Source organism: Podarcis vaucheri (genome assembly GCF_965113315.1).
Source record: "Podarcis vaucheri genome assembly, chromosome: 15".
Taxonomy (NCBI): Eukaryota; Metazoa; Chordata; class Lepidosauria; order Squamata; family Lacertidae; genus Podarcis; species Podarcis vaucheri.
This window is the reverse complement of record NC_138753.1, coordinates 25,651,237-25,670,813: the sequence shown is the minus strand read 5'-3', so window position 1 is coordinate 25,670,813 and position 19,577 is coordinate 25,651,237. Positions and strand designations below refer to the sequence as shown.

Sequence of the window (19,577 nt, the reverse complement as noted above, 5' to 3'; positions counted from 1 at the left end):
CCAGGTTCTGCACCCGAGCAGCCCCCGCCCCCAACCCGCCCCTATCAAGGCGTCCGTGTCAAAGAGCCCGTAAAGGAACTCCTAAAGCGAAAGCGTGGCAGTGTTCAGAATGCAAACGTGGCCACTGCTGGGGCAGCGACGACGGTAAGAAGAGCTGTGGGCAAAACCACAATTTGTGGGCAAGATCCTCTTCCTCTCTGAATCTCCTTGTTGATTCATATGGGTTTCCATCATGATGTCACCTACGCCAAGCTTGGTGTCTTATGCTCGGAGCTGGCAGGCTAAGCAGACCTGAAATCGAGCTTTGTACAAAGCTCACGTGGCAAAAATCTGATTTTAAAAACTGAGCCAGGAGAAGCAGCACTTGCAAACAGCTGAAATGAAAGGTGGCCAGTTGTGGGGCAGCATGGCTTGTGGAATTCCCACCCCACTCCTTCTGCCCTTTCGTTCTCCAAACAAAAGCCTTTATTTGGTTTGGTCATAAGATTTCTTACCCACCCTTCACCATCAGGACCTGGGACGTGTTCTCACAATATAATACAGTTACAAGAGCAAGTATAACCATTATTATTATTATTATTATTATTATTATTATTATTATTAATCAAAACTGATGAGGTGTGTCCCGCAAAACACAACACCTTAATTGTCAAAGGCCAGGGTAAAGAGGTGCATTTTCAACTGTTGTGGTAAGCTGTACAACAAAGATGGTAGACAAACTTCTGCCAGAAAGGAGTTCCACAACTGAGGTGCTGCCACAGAGAAAGCCTTCTCCCAGGTTGTCATTCCCTGCTCTTCTGAGGGTAGCAGAATGACCAAGGCCACATTCACGCCCTGCGCTTAAAGCATCGTGGTACCACTTTGAACAGCCATGGCTTCCCCCAAAGAATTCTGGGAGATGCATCTTGTTAAGAGCGATTACAATTCTCAGAGTGGTTTAATAATCAACTCCTCTTCACAAGGAGCTCTGGGGAATGGGTGGGGGGAGAGGTGGCTTCCTAACAACTCTCAGCACCCTTAACAAACTACAGCTACCAGAATTCTTTGGGAGAAGTGACATCATAGTGCTTTAAATGTAAGGTGTATGGGTGGCCTAAGAGAGCACCCTAGTGCCCTGTCCATATGCTGGAGCTGAAAGCTCATTAGCTGGCCTTGAAGTTTGATCGCAGTGTAAATATCACTGAAATGAGTTTCCTAGTTGGCCTCTGAGTAATATTTTCTCTGGTATTTCGTTTTCTTAAATAGCTGATGTCAAACTATTATTTTCCTTTAGGTATTTTTCCCCCATCAGCCTGTCCCTTCCTATTCACCCACTGGTAAGTGTCTTAGTATTCTGTTCTATTCTAGTTTTTGCTTTTGTTTCTCCTTCTTTGCTCACCTTCTCACAGCTTAACTCTCAAGTACAGCTGGGGGAGAAATTCTATTCGGTTCGTATTTAGAAGTGAACCTTCCTAACTGGCCTTTTTCCAAAGCTAGCTGTGAGCCAAAACACAACCATCGTTTGAAATTTGCACCTTTCCGCTTTGTGCTATGCAGATCTCCCAGTCAAGTAATGTGTTTCTAAAAATGAATATTTTAGCGAAAACAGTGTACAAAATATATGCAGGGGAAACTCAACCGGTTTGAAAAAAAATAATGTGTCTATCAGGCAAAATTGCATAGGAAAATCTGTATGTTAAACCTTTGCACTAAAATGCTGATGAATTCTGAGGACCTTTTAAAAAAAACAACCCTAAGTGGAAATGACTTAAGATTGGAAAAAATGAGAAGCTGAAACTAACAGATTTGCCTCTCCCTACCTTCAAGACTCTCCTCTCTTCACAGGCCAAGTCTGCACAGATTCGGATTTTGTCACTTCTGCACTGCCAGTGATGGATGATGGGTCCCTGTATTCCGGGTGGTTAACACAACCTTCTCCAGCCTCTCTGCAGCCTTTGACCCAGTGGACCACCTACCCAGATTATGTCTCCCATGAAGCTGTCAGCTGTCCTTATTCAGCAGACATGTATGTCCAGCCTGTGTGCCCAAGTTACACACTCGTCGGAACGTCTTCTGTGCTCACTTATGCATCTCAGCCACTGATCACAAACTTTGCGGTGAGTCTGGCTGGGTCACTGGTATGGACCAGTTCTACTAATTTCTTAAATTTTTCTTGAACATGATTTATATACCTCCTAACAACACTGGGACGTGGGTGGTGCTCTGGGTTAAACCACAGAGCCTAGGGCTTGCTGATCAGAAGGTCGGCGGTTTGAATCCCCGTGATGGGGTGAGCTCCTGTTGCTCGGTCCCAGCTCCTGCCAACCTAGCAGTTCGAAAGCACGTCAAAGTGCAAGTAGATAAATAGGTACCGCTCTGGTGGGAAGGTAAACGGCGTTTCTGTGCGCGACTGGACCTAATGCTCAGGGATCCCTTTACCTTTACCTTTAACAACCACAACAGCCTCTAGGTGGTTTAACTTAAAACAATATCAGCCATTCATAAGATGACACAGATAAAATCAGCAAACTTTTAAAGACAATAAAATGATCAAAATACTGATGAAAAGCAACAGTTTTAAATACAAATACACATAGTAAAATTACATTTTTGGTTAGGCTAAGCAATGAAGCTTTTAGCAGTTGTAGCAAAGGGTGCAACAAAGGCACCTGCTTCATATCAAGGGGCAGGGAGTTCTAAAGAGAAGATGCTGCTACTTTGAAGGGGCAATTCTATTTTTACAAGTGCAGAGCAAACAGTGTGTGGCAGTTGCAAGAATGCCAGTTTCATAGATCAAAGTGGTCAAGTGGGATAAGGTGGTCCTTCAAGCAAGCTGGTGTCAGGCTGCTGAGGGCTGGGTGAAATATTTCCCTCAAGATTGCACATTAAGTATTGTTGAAATCAAGTATCATTGGGTGACAAATGCACATTGTGTGCAATATCCAGTAAGCATTCATCAGATATTTAAATATACAGTGAATGTTTGACATCACAATTCTCAGAAGACCATCACAAAGGGATTATTTTCCTGATGCAAATCCTCTTCGACTCTAATTTAAGCACAGGCTGTTATAGAATTAAGTTTCCTCATGTGAGAAGTAAAAAATTAAGATCATTGTGTGCACCTCAGGGGGGAAAAACAAGAGAGAAAGTGAGAGTATAGTCATCAGCTTAGTATTGGCTTTGACTAGCAAGGAATCTCATTGCTCCGACTGGCAGCGTCTGAATTGCTGTAACTGAAGAGTGCCATAAATTGCATTGTTCTGTCTTGCTACCCAAAATATCAAATATCGGATCTGAATATTCGCAGGGAGCACCTGGAGCCTTTTCTTCCTGGTCTGTTTCCACACAATATTTTTACAACATTGTTTGTAGCTATATTTCAAATGCTATGAATAATTATTTGATTTGATGGCTTTCAGGGTGTTTTACGTTTTTTTTTAAAAAAAAACAACACTTTGCACAAGACCAACTGTATATCAAAAGCAGCAGTGAGGCCTATTTCCCAACCAAAGACCTGATCACCCATTGATTTCAGACATGATCAAGAGGGACAGTCTGCAGATACTGGGCTGTCTTCCACACTGAAGCCCACGGGGCTGGAATTTCTTGCAAATGTAGTTGTTGCTGTCAGAGATCGGCACTGCCTCATGCTATGTGCCATCAAAAGTGGGAGGAACTTAGATCACATGTTCTGTTCTTCTGTTGTAGTTGTTTTACTCAGCTACGGGTATGCACACCTCCACAAATGATTGATCCAAGTTAATGCCACAATGCCTCCATTAATTTCTATATGGGGAAGGAAGAGGCAGCTAGAAACAGAAACAGCTGAGGGGAGGGAGGAATCACATTGCCCCACAGCAATGACCCTGTTATTGCAAGGGTGCCTAGTAGCAGGTGGGCTTCTCACCCCACCAGCCGTGTTAAGGAATCCAGCCTACAGTGGTGCCTCGCGAGACAAAATTAATCCGTTCCGCGAGTCTCTTTGTCTAGCGGTTTTTTCGTCTTGCGAAGCAACCCTATTAGCGGATTAGCGGATTAGCGCTATTAGCGGTTTAGCGGCTATTAAAGGCTTAGCGGCTATTAAAGGCTTAGCGGATTAGCGGCTAAAAGGCTATTAGCGGCTTAGCGGCTTAGAAAAAGGGGGGTAAGCGGGGGAAAATCGGAACACTCGCAAGACGTTTTCGTCTTGCAAAGCAAGCCCATAGGGAAAATCGTCTTGCGAAGCAGCTCAAAAACAGAAAACCCTTTCGTCTAGCGGGTTTTCCGTCTTGCGAGGCATTCGTCTTGCGGGGCACCACTGTATTTCCCACCATGCAAGTTAACAAATACTGTGGTACCTCGGGTTACATAAGCTTCAGGTTACAGACTCCGCTAACCCTAAAATAGTGCTTCAGGTTAAGAACTTTGCTTCAGGATGAGAACAGAAATCGTGCTCTGGCAGCGCAGCGGCAGCAGGAGGCCCCATTAGCTAAAGTGGTGCTTCAGGTTAAGAACAGTTTCAGGTTAAGAACGGACCTCTGGAACGAATTAAGTACTTAACCTGAGGTACCACTGTACATAACTCTCCCATTCGTATGCATGGGGAAGAGGAAGGTTTTCTGTTCTGGGTTGAGAATGAACACACAAACTGAGGTGGTTTCTGGTACAGTTTGGAAATCCTCGGATTTCTCTACCGTCTCTCTTGGCAGGTCCAGAAGTTGAGAACCTAAGAAAGTAATGCAAGGAGAGTTAATTGGGAGTAGGCTGTAGGCTCAAAGGAAGCTGTTTCATACCAAGGTCAGACTCTTTGTCCTTCCAGCCCAGAGTCAACCACACTGGCTGGCAGTGACGCTCCAGCAGAGATCTTTCCTGTCAACACTTACTTGACCTTTTCTAAAACTGGAGCTGCCGGGGATTGAATGTGAAACCTTCTGCATGCAAAGCAAGTGCTCTGCCATTGTTGTTGTTTCCCTCTCCTCCCAGGTATTTCATGGCATCAGTTAGCAGAATTTATTTATTCATTAGCCCTGGGCAGCTGCCATGGTTTTTTGCCAACTCCCATTTTCTCCTCCGGCAATGCCCCCCATGAAGCTGGTGAGGTTGAGAGTGAGTGATTGGCCCAGCAGCAGTTGGTGGCGTGTGGGGCAAAGTCACAGGACCCTTCCTGACGCGAGCGGCATTACTGTTTATATGGACGAGGCTCAGGCAGGCTGCTGCTTCTTTAGCAGAGTGGCAGTGAGGTTGGAGCCATGTGGACACATTGGCATGACAGAATTATTTATATGACCCTTGCAGACTAAAAAAAAGAATCCAGTGATATCAGATTCTGCTCTTATTCGCTTGTGCAATTTCTGCTCCTGGTGAGCAAGCAAATTGTGGCAATTTCCATTTCTGATGGTATCCTTCCAGATTCCTAGCCAAAGGTTGCCTAGGGAGCTTAATGGCTGATTGGAGATTTGAACCTGGGTCTTCCCAATCCTAGGCCAACACTGTACTGCAGGGGTGCAAAACCCAAGGGCCTCCAGATGTTAGAGCTCCCATCAACCTTGACTACTGGCCCTCCTGGATGGGCCTAAGGGAGTTGGAGCTCAACAACACCCAAGTTCCCTATCTGTGGCCAGTTACTCAACCACACTGTTGTTGTTGTTGTTTAGTCGTTTAGTCATGTCCGACTCTTCGTGACCCCATGGACCAGAGCACGCCAGGCACTCCTGTCTTCCACTGTCTCCCACAGTTTGGTCAAACTCATGCTGGTAGCTTTGAGAACACTGTCCAACCATCTCATCCTCTGTCGTCCCCTTCTCCTTGTGCCCTCCATCTTTCCCAACATCAGGGTCTTTTCCAGGGAGTCTTCTCTTCTCATGAGGTGGCCAAAGTATTGGAGCCTCAGCTTCACGATCTGTCCTTCCAGTGAGCACTCAGGACTGATTTCCTTAAGAATAGATACGTTTGATCTTCTTGCAGTCCATGGGACTCTCAAGAGTCTCCTCCAACACTATAATTCAAAAGCATCAATTCTTTGGCGATCAGCCTTCTTTGTGGTCCAGCTCTTACTTCCATACTGTATCCTTCATTATTTGTAATGGTTCATTGCTAGTTTTGCAGTTTTTTGTCTGGAGGATTTAAATCTTGACCATTGTTTCTGACTTATTTATTTTTAATAAATGAATGGAGGCATCATGGCTGGAGCTGGTAAGATCTGGAGACCCACAACATCTGCCCCCCCCCCAAGTTTAGCCTCTCCTGCTCCAGAGAAACACAAGTGATGGGTCAATCTGTTATTTTTTCCTTTTAATCAAACAGGCAAGACCCACTTCCACACCAGCTGTTGTGCCTCACTTGGATGTCATGGACCAGCAAGCTCCTCTGAGCTACTTCCCATGGACTCAGCCAATCTCAACATTACCAGCGCCGTCCCTGCAGTACCAACCAGCTTCAACCACCCTCCCTGCACCCCAGTTTCTACCTCTTCCCGTTTCAATCCCCGAGGAGCTGGAGGACTCAAGGAAGGAAATGGGCCCCCTGACCATCGAGAAGCTTCTTCTGCAGGATGAAAACAACGGCACATACGATCTGAGCAACAGCCTCCCAGTTGAAGGCCTTTAAAGCCAGAGTTTCGGCATACAGGGATAGTGTGAAACGTCTCAAGTCTTTGTGGCTCAAGGACAACCCAGCTCTCTCTCTGTGTGTCTTTCCTTTGGGTGTGAAAACCTGGTTTGTCTTCGGTGTGCTGAGCCCCTTTCCATATTGCGTATGCAGAGAAATGGCGGTTTATCGGGGCAGTTCTTCAGCACCCGTGTTTTGGCAAAAGAAATACAGCAGCCCAGCCCCACAAGTAGGAATACCACACTGTAAATAGGCTCTTTCCTTCTAGATGGTGGAATAAAGCGCAGAAACAGGGGAACAGTGGTAAGGCAGGCCACAACAACCCTATTTCAGCTTAAGTACAACCCGGGGAACCCCACAGCACCTTAATTCGTATGGCTAAGCCCACCCAGTCCCATGAGTGGCTCAGGAGGCTGCCTGGAACTCATGAATTGAATAGGTGCTGCTAATGGGCTCCTCTAGAAAAATCTTTCAAGGGGGCAAGAAGCAGACGGGGACACAACTCCCTTGCAAGGAATGTGCCATAGGCTGAATACAATTGGGGTTCTGTGCCCATTCCCACTCACACCCCCTCCCTCCAGGCAAGCAGGTGACAGCTGTCACACTCTAAGAAGAAGTGCTCAAGGAAGGTGTGGAGTGTTGCTAGCCTAAGGAGAAGTTGTGGTCTGGGCGGAGTCTCAAGGCCTGGAAGTTTAGCCTCTCCTGCTCCTGGAAGGCCGTACAGTGGTACCCTGCAAGACGAATGCCTCGCAAGACGGAAAACCCGCAAGACGAAAGGGTTTTCTGTTTTGGAGGCGCTTCGCAAGACGAATTTCCCTATGGGCTTGCTTCGCAAGACGAAAGCCCATAGGGAAATCTCCGGGGACCTGTTTTAAATGCTGGTGGTGGGGAGCAAAGCCTTTCCCCCCCTCCGGCCTTCAGAAGAGGTCCAGGAAGGCCGGCGGGGGCCGAAAGGCTTTGCTCCCCACCGCCAGCATTTTAAAAGCAGTCCGGCATAGCAGGGAAGCGCTTCCCGCTATCCCGGACGGCTTTTGAAGGCCGGCGGGGGGCGAAAGTCTTCCCCCCCCCTGCCTGCCTTCCCGGGAGAGAAGCTGTCGCCGACGGCTTTTGAAGGCAGGCGGGGGGGAAGACTTTCGCCCCCCGCCGGCCTTCAGAAGAGGTCCTGGACCTCTTCTGAAGGCTGGTGGGGGGCGAAAGTCTTTCCCCCCCCTGCCTGCCTTCCCGGGAGAGCGGAGAAAGGCAGCGCCTTTCTCCGCTGTCGCCGACGGCTTTTGAAGGCAGGCGGGGGGGAAAGACTTTCTCCCCCCGCCCGCCTTCAGAAGAGGTCCTGGACCTCTTCTGAAGGCTGGCGGGGGGCAAAAGTCTTTGTCCCCCCTGCCTGCCTTCCCAGGGGCTTTTAAATCGCCCCGGACAGCGGAGAAGTCCTCCGCTGTCCCGGGGCGATTTTAAAATGCCGCCCGCCAGTATTTTAAGATCGCCCCGGACAGCGGAGAAGTCCTCCGCTGTCCCAGGGTTTTTTAAAATGCTGGGGGTGGGAAGAAAAGCCCTTGTCCCCCCCCCCAGCCTTCAGAAGAGGTCGGGGACAGACTGTCCCCGGACCTGGTCTGAAGGCGGTTTCCCTAGGAACGCATTAATTGATTTTCAATGCATTCCTATGGGAAACCGTGCATCGCAAGACGAAAAACTCGCAAGACGAAGAGACTTGCGGAACGAATTAATTTCGTCTTGTGAGGCACCACTGTATTTGACTCCCAGGATGGAAGTCCCTCACCTGTAGATCAAGGGCTTATCCACACTTTCATCTGCGCTGCAATTTCTATAGGTCCATGATTTGTAGGCATGGTTGGTTTTTTGTTTTGGTCACACCTTTGTGTTCCCCGAGCAAACCCACTGTTTATCACTGGATCAGAACAAACAGAAGTTCATGGAAAACCTGACATTTGTTCCAATTCAGCAGTAAAGCATTGGTATTCCAGGGGGGAGCAGCAAGATAATAAACCCCCAAAACTGTTCGGACCTGTGCCTAGAAATCATGGCACAAACAGAGCCCCAAGTGCTCACACCAGCCATTCACAACCTGACACCCTCCACTATAACTCCCTTCAGCTGTGACCATTGGGCTGTGTTGACTCAGGATGATGGAAGTTGTAGTCCAAAACATGTAGAGGGTGCCACGTTGGGAAAGGCTCGTTACATTCCTTTTTCTCAATCCGTTAAAGACGCACATTCTTCTGAGATTCGCTCAGCCCTTACGAAACATATTTAGAAATATCCTGTCATATTAAGTGTCTTTTGTCAATTATCTCTTGAAACACTGGATTATCACAAGCTATTCAGGGTAGAGCCAATAAAAAATTACAAACCCAAATTAGGCGTGTCTATTAACTTCAATGGGGGCGCGGGTGGCGCTGTGGGTTAAACCTCAGCGCCTAGGACTTGCCAATCGCATGGTCGGCGGTTCGAATCCCCGCGGCGGGGTGCGTTCCCGTTGCTCGGTCCCAACGCCTGCCAACCTAGCAGTTCGAAAGCACCCCCGGGTGCAAGTAGATAAATAGGGACCGCTTACTAGCCGGAAGGTAAACGGCGTTTCCATGTGCGGCTCTGGCTCGCCAGATGCAGCTTCATCACGCTGGCCACGTGACCCGGAAGTGTCTGCGGACAGCGCTGGCTCCCGGCCTCTAGAGTGAAATGGGTGCACAACCCTAGAGTCTGTCAAGACTGGCCCGTACGGGCAGGGGTACCTTTACCTTATTAACTTCAATAGGCCTACTCTGAGTAGGAATAGCACTGGATACACTTTAAAAAATAATAATGCAATGTTTGAATGAAGAGTGTTCCTTCTGTGTTTTATTGCACCAAGATACTCAGAGTGCCCCCCCCCCAAGAATGTCACTATTTTCCAGGAGAGATTTAAGCACATGGGTTTGTGTAATTAAAAGTGTTGTCCTAGCACCCCAAATCCACATTTAAAAAAAAGACTTTTTGCAGCTTGGAAAGTGACAGGCAAATGTGGGATGGGTGGCTGACTCACAGCAAACAGCCCGCAAGCAAATAAGGATGAATGCAGGATGAAAGTTTACTGCCGTATAACCACCCTGTAAACAAATCAGAAAGTATGCTCAGTAAAGTATGCACAGAGTTGTCCGGAGGAGCTCTCCCAGTTCTTTGTATATAATAGTCAGGATAAACCAATGAAGATAACGGAAAGGCAAGCTGGGTCTCTGCTGTTTTTGAAATCTGGCTTGTTGTTATATTTTAAAGAAGGGATTCGTGCCGGCTGCTGTTATTTCTTTAGGCAAAAATCATAATAAAACTTAGCATTGATGTAGCACATTCCCAGTGTTCCAATGGCTCTGCTTGCATATGCATTTTCCTAAGAATGATTTCCCATGCAAGGAATATCCCTCCTGTGAAAGATGCTGCAGAGAGCACCTTTTAAAGCCAAACCCTGTTAAAGAAAGGACACTTTTCCAATGTACACTCAACATTATCTTGGCAAACGGCATTGCTTCATTTCCGAAAGGACTGTCGACATTCTGAGCACTCAGCGCTGTAAAGTTTTTATCGTGTGTACAGTATAACAATCTGGGGACAAATATTGTCTGCGGGATCCGAGGGCCAAGCAGAGCAGTTAAACAAAAAAAAGCAATTTAAGACTCTCTCCCTCCCCCCCGACACACACACCTCTGCACCTTTCCCCTTCTTTTGGCTTGGATTTCGACTGCTGGAGAAACAACTGGCTCTTTGTCTGGGAATGGGGAAAACGTTGCTTTAACTGAATGCTGTGTGTAGCAATTCTTCATCTAAAAGATCAACAAAGCCTGGGAGACTAAATGGAAGCAGTCAGGTCTAGTTCTGTAGGGCAGAACCTAAATTATCCAGCGTGCTCACACAGTCGTAACCCTATGGCCTTTGCTCCTTCAAGCCTGACACCCTCACCTGCCCAAATCTTTTTCTTCCCTCTAAAACCTACTCTCTTTTGGCACCCCTTACACAGTGAAGGCCACTTTATTGGGAGGAACAGAGCACTGCCTTACCAACATTATTCAGCAAAACCCAGCCCCCACACACTTGCCTTCTTACTTAACAATTAGTCCAGGGAGTGGTAGTACCTGTCACCATCCTCCTAGAGTTGCCCTTGTGGCACTCAGTAGGGAGGAGGATGGAGACAAAACTATAATCAGTTGCCTCTGCCTGCCGTTAGCTCTGGCGCCACCTACTGTTGGCCTCCCTGCCTTCTACCCTACCAGTGGAAGAATCATGCCATTTTCAGCGATTGCGTTTGCCAGTTTTCTTCTCTGTGTGTGTTTTTTCTCCTTCCTTCCTTTGCCCCAAGCTTTATCCACAAGCAATATGAAAGGCAATCCTCCAGCTACCTTGGTCCTAAGTTGTAATGCAGTAGTGGAGGGCCTGTGGCCTTCCAGATATGGCTGGACTACAACACCCATGATCCCATGACAATTAGCTTTGCTGACTGGGGCTGATGGGAAAAGGAGTCCAATGGCATCTGTTTCTATTGCCAGGTTTCCCACCACTGTAAAGCAAAATTCATATCTGCTGAACTCTGAACATGGACTTCAAACAGAGGGGAAATATTGTTTCTTGCCGAAGCTAATAGAGCTGTTCACAGGTAAACCAGTGTTCCAACTCTGGGTATGTGCCTTTGTGCACACTCGCACCAGGAGAACTGTGTTGCAAAAGCTTTGATGTCTGTATTAACAGGATGTGAAAGAGCAGCAAAGCGATGTTGAGCTTTGCCCTACAGGATGGGAGCCTCTTTTTCACCCCATACTTAGAATGCAATGCAGAGCTTTCAGGTTCCTGAAGAGTGCAAGGGGCGTTGGGTTGCCTACAGGATGGTAGAATTCCCTTTCATCACTGTCAAAATTAAATATCCCACACCTGGCAAACGTTCCAATTTTGCCCTGCCAGTGGTAAATGCAGATCTTTCACATTTGGGTTTGTTTCCATTTTGGAGCATGAACTCTTAATGTAGGATTTAACTTGGTATAAGTGTTTTAGACTTGTTGCCATGTCTTGGCAAGTTTGATCTGGGTAGGCATCAAAGATGAAATGTCACCAATTAATATATGGAGCAAAACAATGCAATACAGACATGCCATGCAAACAGGAGAAACTCAGTTCCAGCCCTTCTCAGGTGGGCATCATTGCTATTCTAAGAGAATGAAGGAGGTGTTCATTGTGAGTTCCGGCACCTCTTTTTCTAGAAAAATAGCACTGCATGGGAGTGTAGGCTTCCTGAAGGCATTTGGCTGGCCACTGTCAAAAGCAGGATGCTAGACAGACTTTCATTCTGCTGTGACTGGACTATGGAGGAGAAGTCTATCAACAATGGTCAACAGCATCTGTTTTGCATGCAGAAGGTGCCACGCTCAATCCCAGACAGGGCTGGGAGAAAACTCTGCCTGAAATTCTGTCTGCCTTTGGTCCCTCAGCTTAAAGAATATTGAGCTAGATGGGCCAATGGTCTGGCTCAGTATAAGGCATCTTTCTATGTTCCTATGTATTAAGGGAAAGGCTGTAGCTCAGTGGCAGAGTACCTGCTTTGCATGCAGACAGTCGAAAGTTCAATCCCCGGCAACTCCAGAGTCCTGGGAATGTCCCTTGCTGAAAATCCTGGAATTCCAGCCAATGTAGACAGTATTGAGCTACCTGGCCCAAGGATAAGGCAGCTTCCTATATCGCTAGTTATTGCTCTGTGTAAAACCAGAAATCAGGGCTCATTCCAAGATCTGTGGGTTTAGCCGCATCCTTACCCTTACTGCAGATTCTCTCTTCCACTCAAGAAAAGCCAGGTGTGTGTATTCTGTCCCCCAGTAAATGCCACTGCTAATCAAAGTGTTTGAGCCGTGGACCCGGAGCATACAAATATTTACTGAATTGCTCCGGAACCTGAGAGCTATAAAGACAAGCAGTTTAAGTAGGAAAAGAGTAAGATAGGGAGGTGAGCGGTTGAAAGCAACGTGTGGCCTCAAGTCACATTTTACAAGAGGTACAAGAAAATCACCAGGCTGGAGGCAAGATTCTTGTCTCTCCCCCCAATTTTCTTTTTTGAAAAATGGTTTTGCAGATGGTTACCTACCAGCCCTTGCAGCTGTTGATAGGGATAACACCTGGTTCCTGACCATGGAGACAGCAGGTCTGCGAAGCAGCAGTGAACTTGTTTGCTTGGGGCTTGGTTGTTGAACTAACACTATACTGAAGCAGTGATGGACGGGCTGGCTTAGATTTTAAAAATAAATAAATAGGACAAATTCATGAAGGACAAGGCTATGAATGGACATACAAATAAAATGGTGATGGTGATGACATGAGCTGCAATACTGAACCAATAACTTCAGTGTACAGAGATTCTGAGTGACAGGTGTTGAGGGCAAACCACGGTGGAAGGTGTTGTTTCCTGCTGATTGCTTCTGATGCTGGACCAGATGGGCTGGTGGCGCTGTGGTCTAAACCACTGAGCTTTTGGGGCTTGCCAATCAGAAGGTTGGCGGTTTGAATCCCCACAATGGGATGAGCTCTCGCTGCTGTGTCCCAGCTCCTGCCAACCTAGCAGTTCGAAAGCACAATAGCGCAAGTAGATAAATAGGTACCGCTGCATCAGGAAGGTAAATGGCATTTCCGTGCGCTCTGGTTTTCATCACAGTGTTCCATTGCATCAGAAGTAGTTTAGTTCTGTTGGCCACATGACCCGGAGAGCTGTCTGTGGACAAATACCGGCTTCCTTGGCCTGAAAGCAAGATGAGTGCCGCAACCCCATAGTCGCCTTTTGACTGGACTTAACTGTCCAGGGGTCCTTTTTTTGGGTCTGACCCAGGAAGATGCATTTTGTAAAGCAAGGGAAGGTGGCCTATGGCCCTAAAGACATGAGCAGCCCTTGAACACATATCCCTCCCCTACTGAAATAAGCTTTGAAAGAAGCCTTCTATTGCTGCCAGGAGAAGGGCCATTCTCATGCCTAATTGTTGGTTGGGGCAAGGAAGAGTTATTATGCCAGGTTGAAGTGTACATGCACATCTGTGACTGCAGTCTGTGCACTGTGACAGTGTGCATAAGATGCTCACAAATGAGCCCATGGGCCCCAAACTGTTGAGTGACTCTACTATTAAAATTTCACAGGTAAATGTAACATTTCTATTAAAATTACGTCCATGTTTTGAAAGTGAGCAAGCTTAAACAGCAAACTATTTCCTTTGGGTTCAAAAGCTGAGTCCACCAAAGGATTTTTGAAATCAATGCATGTACTTGCATTACCCTACAATCCAAGTTATACGTTGTGACCTCTGGATGCCACAAAACTTTCAACATCTTTATCACAAATAATCTGCTCTCTCCCAAATTATCATGCTCGGAATTTTTAAAATTCAGTGCACACGGTCAACATTTCAAGCTTTGGCCCTCTCTCTTTCTTTTGCCTCCCTGTGTAAAACATGTTGCCACAATCTTTGGAAAATAGTAATCTGAACATCTCTCTGGCCATCCGTCTTTCCCAAAACCGCAGGTATGTGAGCCAGAAATTCTAAAAGGCATTTTCTTCCGAAGTCAGGTTGATTGTGGACAGCGTCTGTGCTTTGCGCTTTGCAAAAATGGGCCAAAAACAGTTATCTTCACTTCACATCACTCGTCCAAGATAGCTCAGTCTCGAAGCTCATCTGCCACCTCCACCCTGTAATTTTTCCTTTATCTTTCCGGAGCCACTGTATGGGGCAATAGTCTTCCATTTTAAAAAAACATTTCTGCCACTGTCTCCTGATAATTCCATAAGTTCACTGTTGACATTGATAGAGTCGCCTGCAAATTATTAGTTTATCTCTGAAGTGTCTCTGGACCATCCTTCCTGCCCCCACCAACCTCCCTCAAGGAAAATACAATCTTTCTTTTCCAGTAGAAGAATTTGAATAATTTCTGAACCAGCATCTGGCTCTCCTTATTTGGTCCAGCTTTTGTGGGGCAGGGAGTTGGGCGGGAAGTTTAGAGTTCACACATTTAATTCCTGTTTCCTTAACACATAGGGAGGGCGCTGAGTTTGAATTAGGAATGGAGGATAAATCCAGTTAGGATTTTAATCCAGGACCCTCCCCATCCAGTTCACACTTTCTGAAAACAATACACCAATCTCTGCACAGCTGTCCCTCAAAATTTGCACCTCGCCGAGTTGGGTGGTGCAATTGGTGAAAATATAAAATGCCTTCTCTCGGAGGAACTTGCTTGCAAAAAAATAAATAAATGTGAATCTTGGGAGAAATTTCCAGTAAAATGCTGATGGATTTTCATGAGGACTTTAAATAAACAACAACACAGAAAAAGAATTCCCATGTACAACAGCTCTTCTGAAAACCATATTGCTAGCGGTGGAATCAGAGAAATTATGGCAAGTTGTTATGGCGAGGCAACTGCTTTATGCGGCCAACTGATTGCAGGTACGTAAAGACAAAACACCCATAAAGATTAATCTCATTTCCGTCTGTTAAGGCTTGGCCTTGGAACAACAGGCGAGGAATGGGGCTTCTTCTATCTGGGTCTATAAATCATGGCTTCTTGCGCTACAAAAGGAACTTTTGGCAGGCGCACTGTTTGCAGGCAGAGGCAGAGCTAGCTGCTCTTGCACCCTGAGCGGCACACATGCTGTGCACCTGGGGGCGGGGCTAGCCACCCGCAGGGGCAGGGCAACCATCCCAGGGGGGCCACCCGGCGATGTCACCCCCTTCAGGGATGACACCTGGGGTGGGCCGCACCCACCCCCCACCCCTTCCTCCACCAGTGTTTGCGGGGAGCACAGAAGGCAACACAAATCCTGCTTTTTTTCGGGCCATACATGAGAAAGCAACCTCCTTCCAGGTCGCAGGTCCACAGGAAGCTGCCTTACATTGAGTCAGAGCTTTGGTCCACTCAGTATTGTCTGCACAGACTGGCAGCAGCTCTCCAGGGGTTTGGGCAGTGAGTCTCTCCCAACCCCACCTGAAGGTGCAACTGGGTATTGAACCCGAGACCTTCTGCATACAAGGTGGATGTTTCACCACAGAGCTACGAGCCTTCCCCAAGGTCAGACTGTTCATCCCTCTTGCCAAGTACTGTCTCCTCCAGCGGTGTTAGTGTTAGTGGTCTACAACTCCCATCCGCTCCAGACAGCATGGCAAGTTGGCAGGGATGGTGGGAGCTGTCATCTCACCATATCCAGAGAGCGCCACACTGACTACCTCTGGTCTGTTCAGACAGTGTGAGGTTCCTGAAGAGCCTCAGGCAGAGAGGATCTTGCCCATCGCCTGCTGCCCAGAATACTTTTCGATGGAGATGACGGGTGTTGTGAATATAAAGCAAGATTACTCACTTTGGAGACCCAGGACAAAAGAGGCTCTTTGCTGAGGAACAGGCTAAGGCACAACTGCAGAGGAAAATGAAAGTAACCACAATTTTAAAAAGCTAAAGCATGGCACCTAAGCTCCAACCCATAGTAACCGGAAACAATGTTTAACTCTGTAATTACCAATTCCCTACAACTCCCAGAGACTGATGTCAAGAGGGATTGACTGCTAAACCACTCTGAGAATTGCAGCTCCGTGAGAGGAATATGGGCCTCCTAGCAACTCTCAGCACCCTTAACAAGCTTCAGCTCCCAGAATTCTTTGGGGGAAGAAGCCATGGCGTAGTGTGGGGGTGCAGGGGGGGCCGGGCGCAACATCTGGGGGTTAGGGTTAGGGGGCGCAAATCCACGGGTTAGGGGGCACAAATTACTTGCCTTGCCCCGGGTACTGACAACCCACGCTACGCCACTGGTTTTTAGTAGCTCTGAATGCATAGCGCAGGCACAGAATTAAGTTTTTTTGCATTGTGCAAAGACAGACTTCCTTTCGGAAGCTTATTTGTCAGAAGCAAACTAAGCAGGGAAGTTTTAAAATAATGGCACCTATAGCAGTAGTTGTAGGGTTAGCCTCCCCCTGCCTGCAGCCACAATCTGAACAAAAATCACACTAAGGAAAAAGCTCTTTTTTGACCCAAAACATGTTCTGTTAAATGGAATAACAGGAACATATCCTCAAAGGCATTGCATTTTTTTCCTATTAGGCCATGGGGGGAAATGGAACATTTTACAAACGTCCAGCAGGGGTCACTATGGGCTTCTAGAGGTGGAGATACAAGATTCCTTCAAATCCAGATGTTAATATGCAAATACATAACACATGTGGCAGGCCGCATTCTGGACCTTATTTTCTCAACTGGGCAGGAAAAGTGTGCGATATTGACATCGGTCACTTGTCATGGTCAGATCACTTCCTGCTGAGATTTAGGCTTTCAGCACCTTATAGAGGTGAAGAACCAAGTCGGATGATCCAACTTGATAGATCCAATGGGCTTTCAGATGACTCTGGGGTATTTTCTGGCTGATTTGACTGGCATATCTGTCAAAGCCTTGACCCACCTCTGGAACATCCAAATGGCTCAGGCCGTTGATATGAGCGCCCCTGAGCGGCCTCTCCCACTTTGGGGAGCCCACTTCTTCTCAACCCTGGTATACTCCAGAGCTTAGGGCAAGGAAACAAGCTGGGAGACAGCTGGAACGCAAGTGGAGGAAAAGTCCAGTTGAATGCAATCAAACCCTGGAGAGGGCTTATCATCTAGTCCAGTGTTTTTCAACCTTTTTTGGGCAAAGGCACACTTGTTTCATGAAAAAAATCACGAGGCACACCACCACTGTGTGTGGAGAGGGAGATGTCAGAGCCCCGCTGCTCTCTATGGGGAATCGGATGAGAGCGGACCGCCTGTCTGCTCTCATCCGATCCCATCCTATCTGATCCCCACCCAGGATGGATGGAAAATAGGGTGGACACAGTCCGGCGCCTGCCTAGTGGGCGAAAATTTGCCTTTTTTTTTTTTTAGTCTTTCGAATTTTTCAATTTTTCCCACGGCACACCAGGCAACATCTCGCGGCACACTAGTGTGCCGCGGAACAGTGGTTGAAAAACACTGATCTAGTCTACCATGTGGCAGCGAAGGCAGTAATGAAGGCACACAGTGGTACCTCAGTTTAAGAACAGCCCTGTTTACGAACTATTCGGTTTATGAACTCCGCAAAACCAGAAGTAGTGTCCCGGTTTGCGAACCTTACCTCGGTCTAAGAACAGAAGTCGAATGGTGGAAGGGCACCGGCAGCGGGAGGCCTCATTAGGGAAAGCGTTCCTCAGTTTCGGTTTAAGAACGGACTTCCGGAACGGATTAAGTTCGTAAACTGAGGTACCACTGTACTTTGCTGCCTCCATTGCATCCTTATTGTGCCAGAGCTTTTCTGGGTAGTATGGGGCCTCTTACAGGCTGCCCCAAAGAACCAACAGTAGCTCGCTGTGCTTTGTTGTGAAGCATTTTGAGGACAAAATCACTTGCGTCCCCTGGGATCTTGACTCCGCTATTACAGCAGATGACTCTCAAGGGGTGTTCAGAGCACTGTCTAGTCCTGTTGTGTTGGAGGAGTTTTAGTTAGTAAGGCTTAAGGATGTGGACAAGCTGCTTGGATTGGTCAGGGCCACCACTTGTGTTCTGGACCCTTGGCCCTCTTGGCTGATAAAAATTAGTAGGGAGGAAACAGCTGGCTGGGCCAGGGAGGCGATACATGCCTCCTTTTGAGAGCAGGTGGCCCCTGCCTGCTTGAAGGAGGCAGCTGTAAACCACACCATTCTTAATAAACCCTCCCTGAATTCAGAAAATCTAAGTAACTACCAACCCGTTGCTAATCTCCCTTCCTTGGTCAATGTTCTGGAGAGGGTGAGTGCAGACTAGATCCAAGCACTCTTGGAGGAAATGAATTTTCAGAACCATTCCAATCAGGGTTTAGGTGTGGTTTTGGAACAGAAATTGCTTTGGTCACCTCTGTTGGGAGAGAGACAGGGGAAATGTATCCCTGTTAATTCTCCTCGACTTCTCAGTGGCTTTCAATACCATTGGTCATGGTAGCCTTCTGGCTACCGAGTTAGGGGTAGGTGGCACCACATTGCAGTGGTTCTGGTCCTACTTGGACAGTCGTTTCCAGAGGATGATGCTTGGGGAGTGCTCTTCAGCCCTGTGGAACCTTTAATGTGGAGTTCCTCGGGCTTCAATTTTATCCTCTGTGCCGTTTAACATCGACATGAAACTGCTTACTGGCGTTATCCAGAGTTTTGCAGTATGGCGTCAGCAATATGCTGATGACACAAAGCTCTACTTCTCCTTTACAACTGCAGGTGCAGAAGTGGAAGCGCTGGACCAGCCTTGCCTTGGTAATGGGCTGGATGAGAACTAACAAACTAAAACTCAATCCAGATAAAGGCACTGTTAGTGAATGGTTCCCTAGACCTGAGGGCTGGGAGGTTGCCTGCTCTTGATGGGATTACACTTCCTCTGGTACGTAGCTTGGTGGTACTTTTGGATCCCTTGCAACCACTTTGAGGCTCAGGAGGCCTCAGCGATGAGGAGTGCCTTCCATCAGCTTTTATCTTAAACCATTGCGAACACAGTAAATAAAGAGTTCCAGGAGGAGGAGTACCAGGAGGAATGGATGAAATTCAAAGACTATTTAACTAAATATGCTAAGATAACCTAAACAGAAATACTTGCAAGTACCAGATTGGCTTAGGATTTAAATATGTGATCTTATAGAATAATACATTTAAAGTTAATATGAAAAGAAAGAAAGATGTTATGCGACTAAGTAAATTTTATGAGAAATTAGTTTAGGAAATCCGTTACAATGATATACATTGAAACTCAGCCAGGGGGATTTGAGGAAGTCACCTAACAATGTTAATAATAGTGGCATAATTACAGTTAGGATTTATGTGTGTTTGTTTATAAATTTGGAAAATCAATAAAAAAAATTGAAGGGGAAAAAAGTAAATAAAGATTCCGGTAATCAGGTGTTTCATCGTTACAGAGATTAGTCATCAAGCTGTCAAAAGCAATTATATCAGGAGGAGCATAGAAAGAGGATGGTGTCCTTCAGTTTGTTAAACCCCCTTCAGAAA

At 46.9% G+C, this 19,577-nt stretch overlaps 1 protein-coding gene across 1 annotated transcript in view; it reads left to right on the top strand.

Annotated features, from left to right (window-relative positions):
- POU2AF1 (POU class 2 homeobox associating factor 1) overlaps positions 1-7,244 on the top strand; it is a 31,562-nt gene extending 24,318 nt beyond the window's left edge. Inside the window, exons 2-5 of the mRNA XM_082201082.1 lie at positions 5-144; positions 1,274-1,316; positions 1,825-2,096; positions 6,265-7,244. Of these exons, the coding sequence (XP_082057208.1) occupies positions 5-144; positions 1,274-1,316; positions 1,825-2,096; positions 6,265-6,567 (758 nt within the window). The 3' untranslated portion in view covers positions 6,568-7,244. The remainder of the gene's footprint in view (positions 1-4; positions 145-1,273; positions 1,317-1,824; positions 2,097-6,264) is intronic.
- The last annotated feature ends 12,333 nt before the right edge of the window (positions 7,245-19,577 follow it).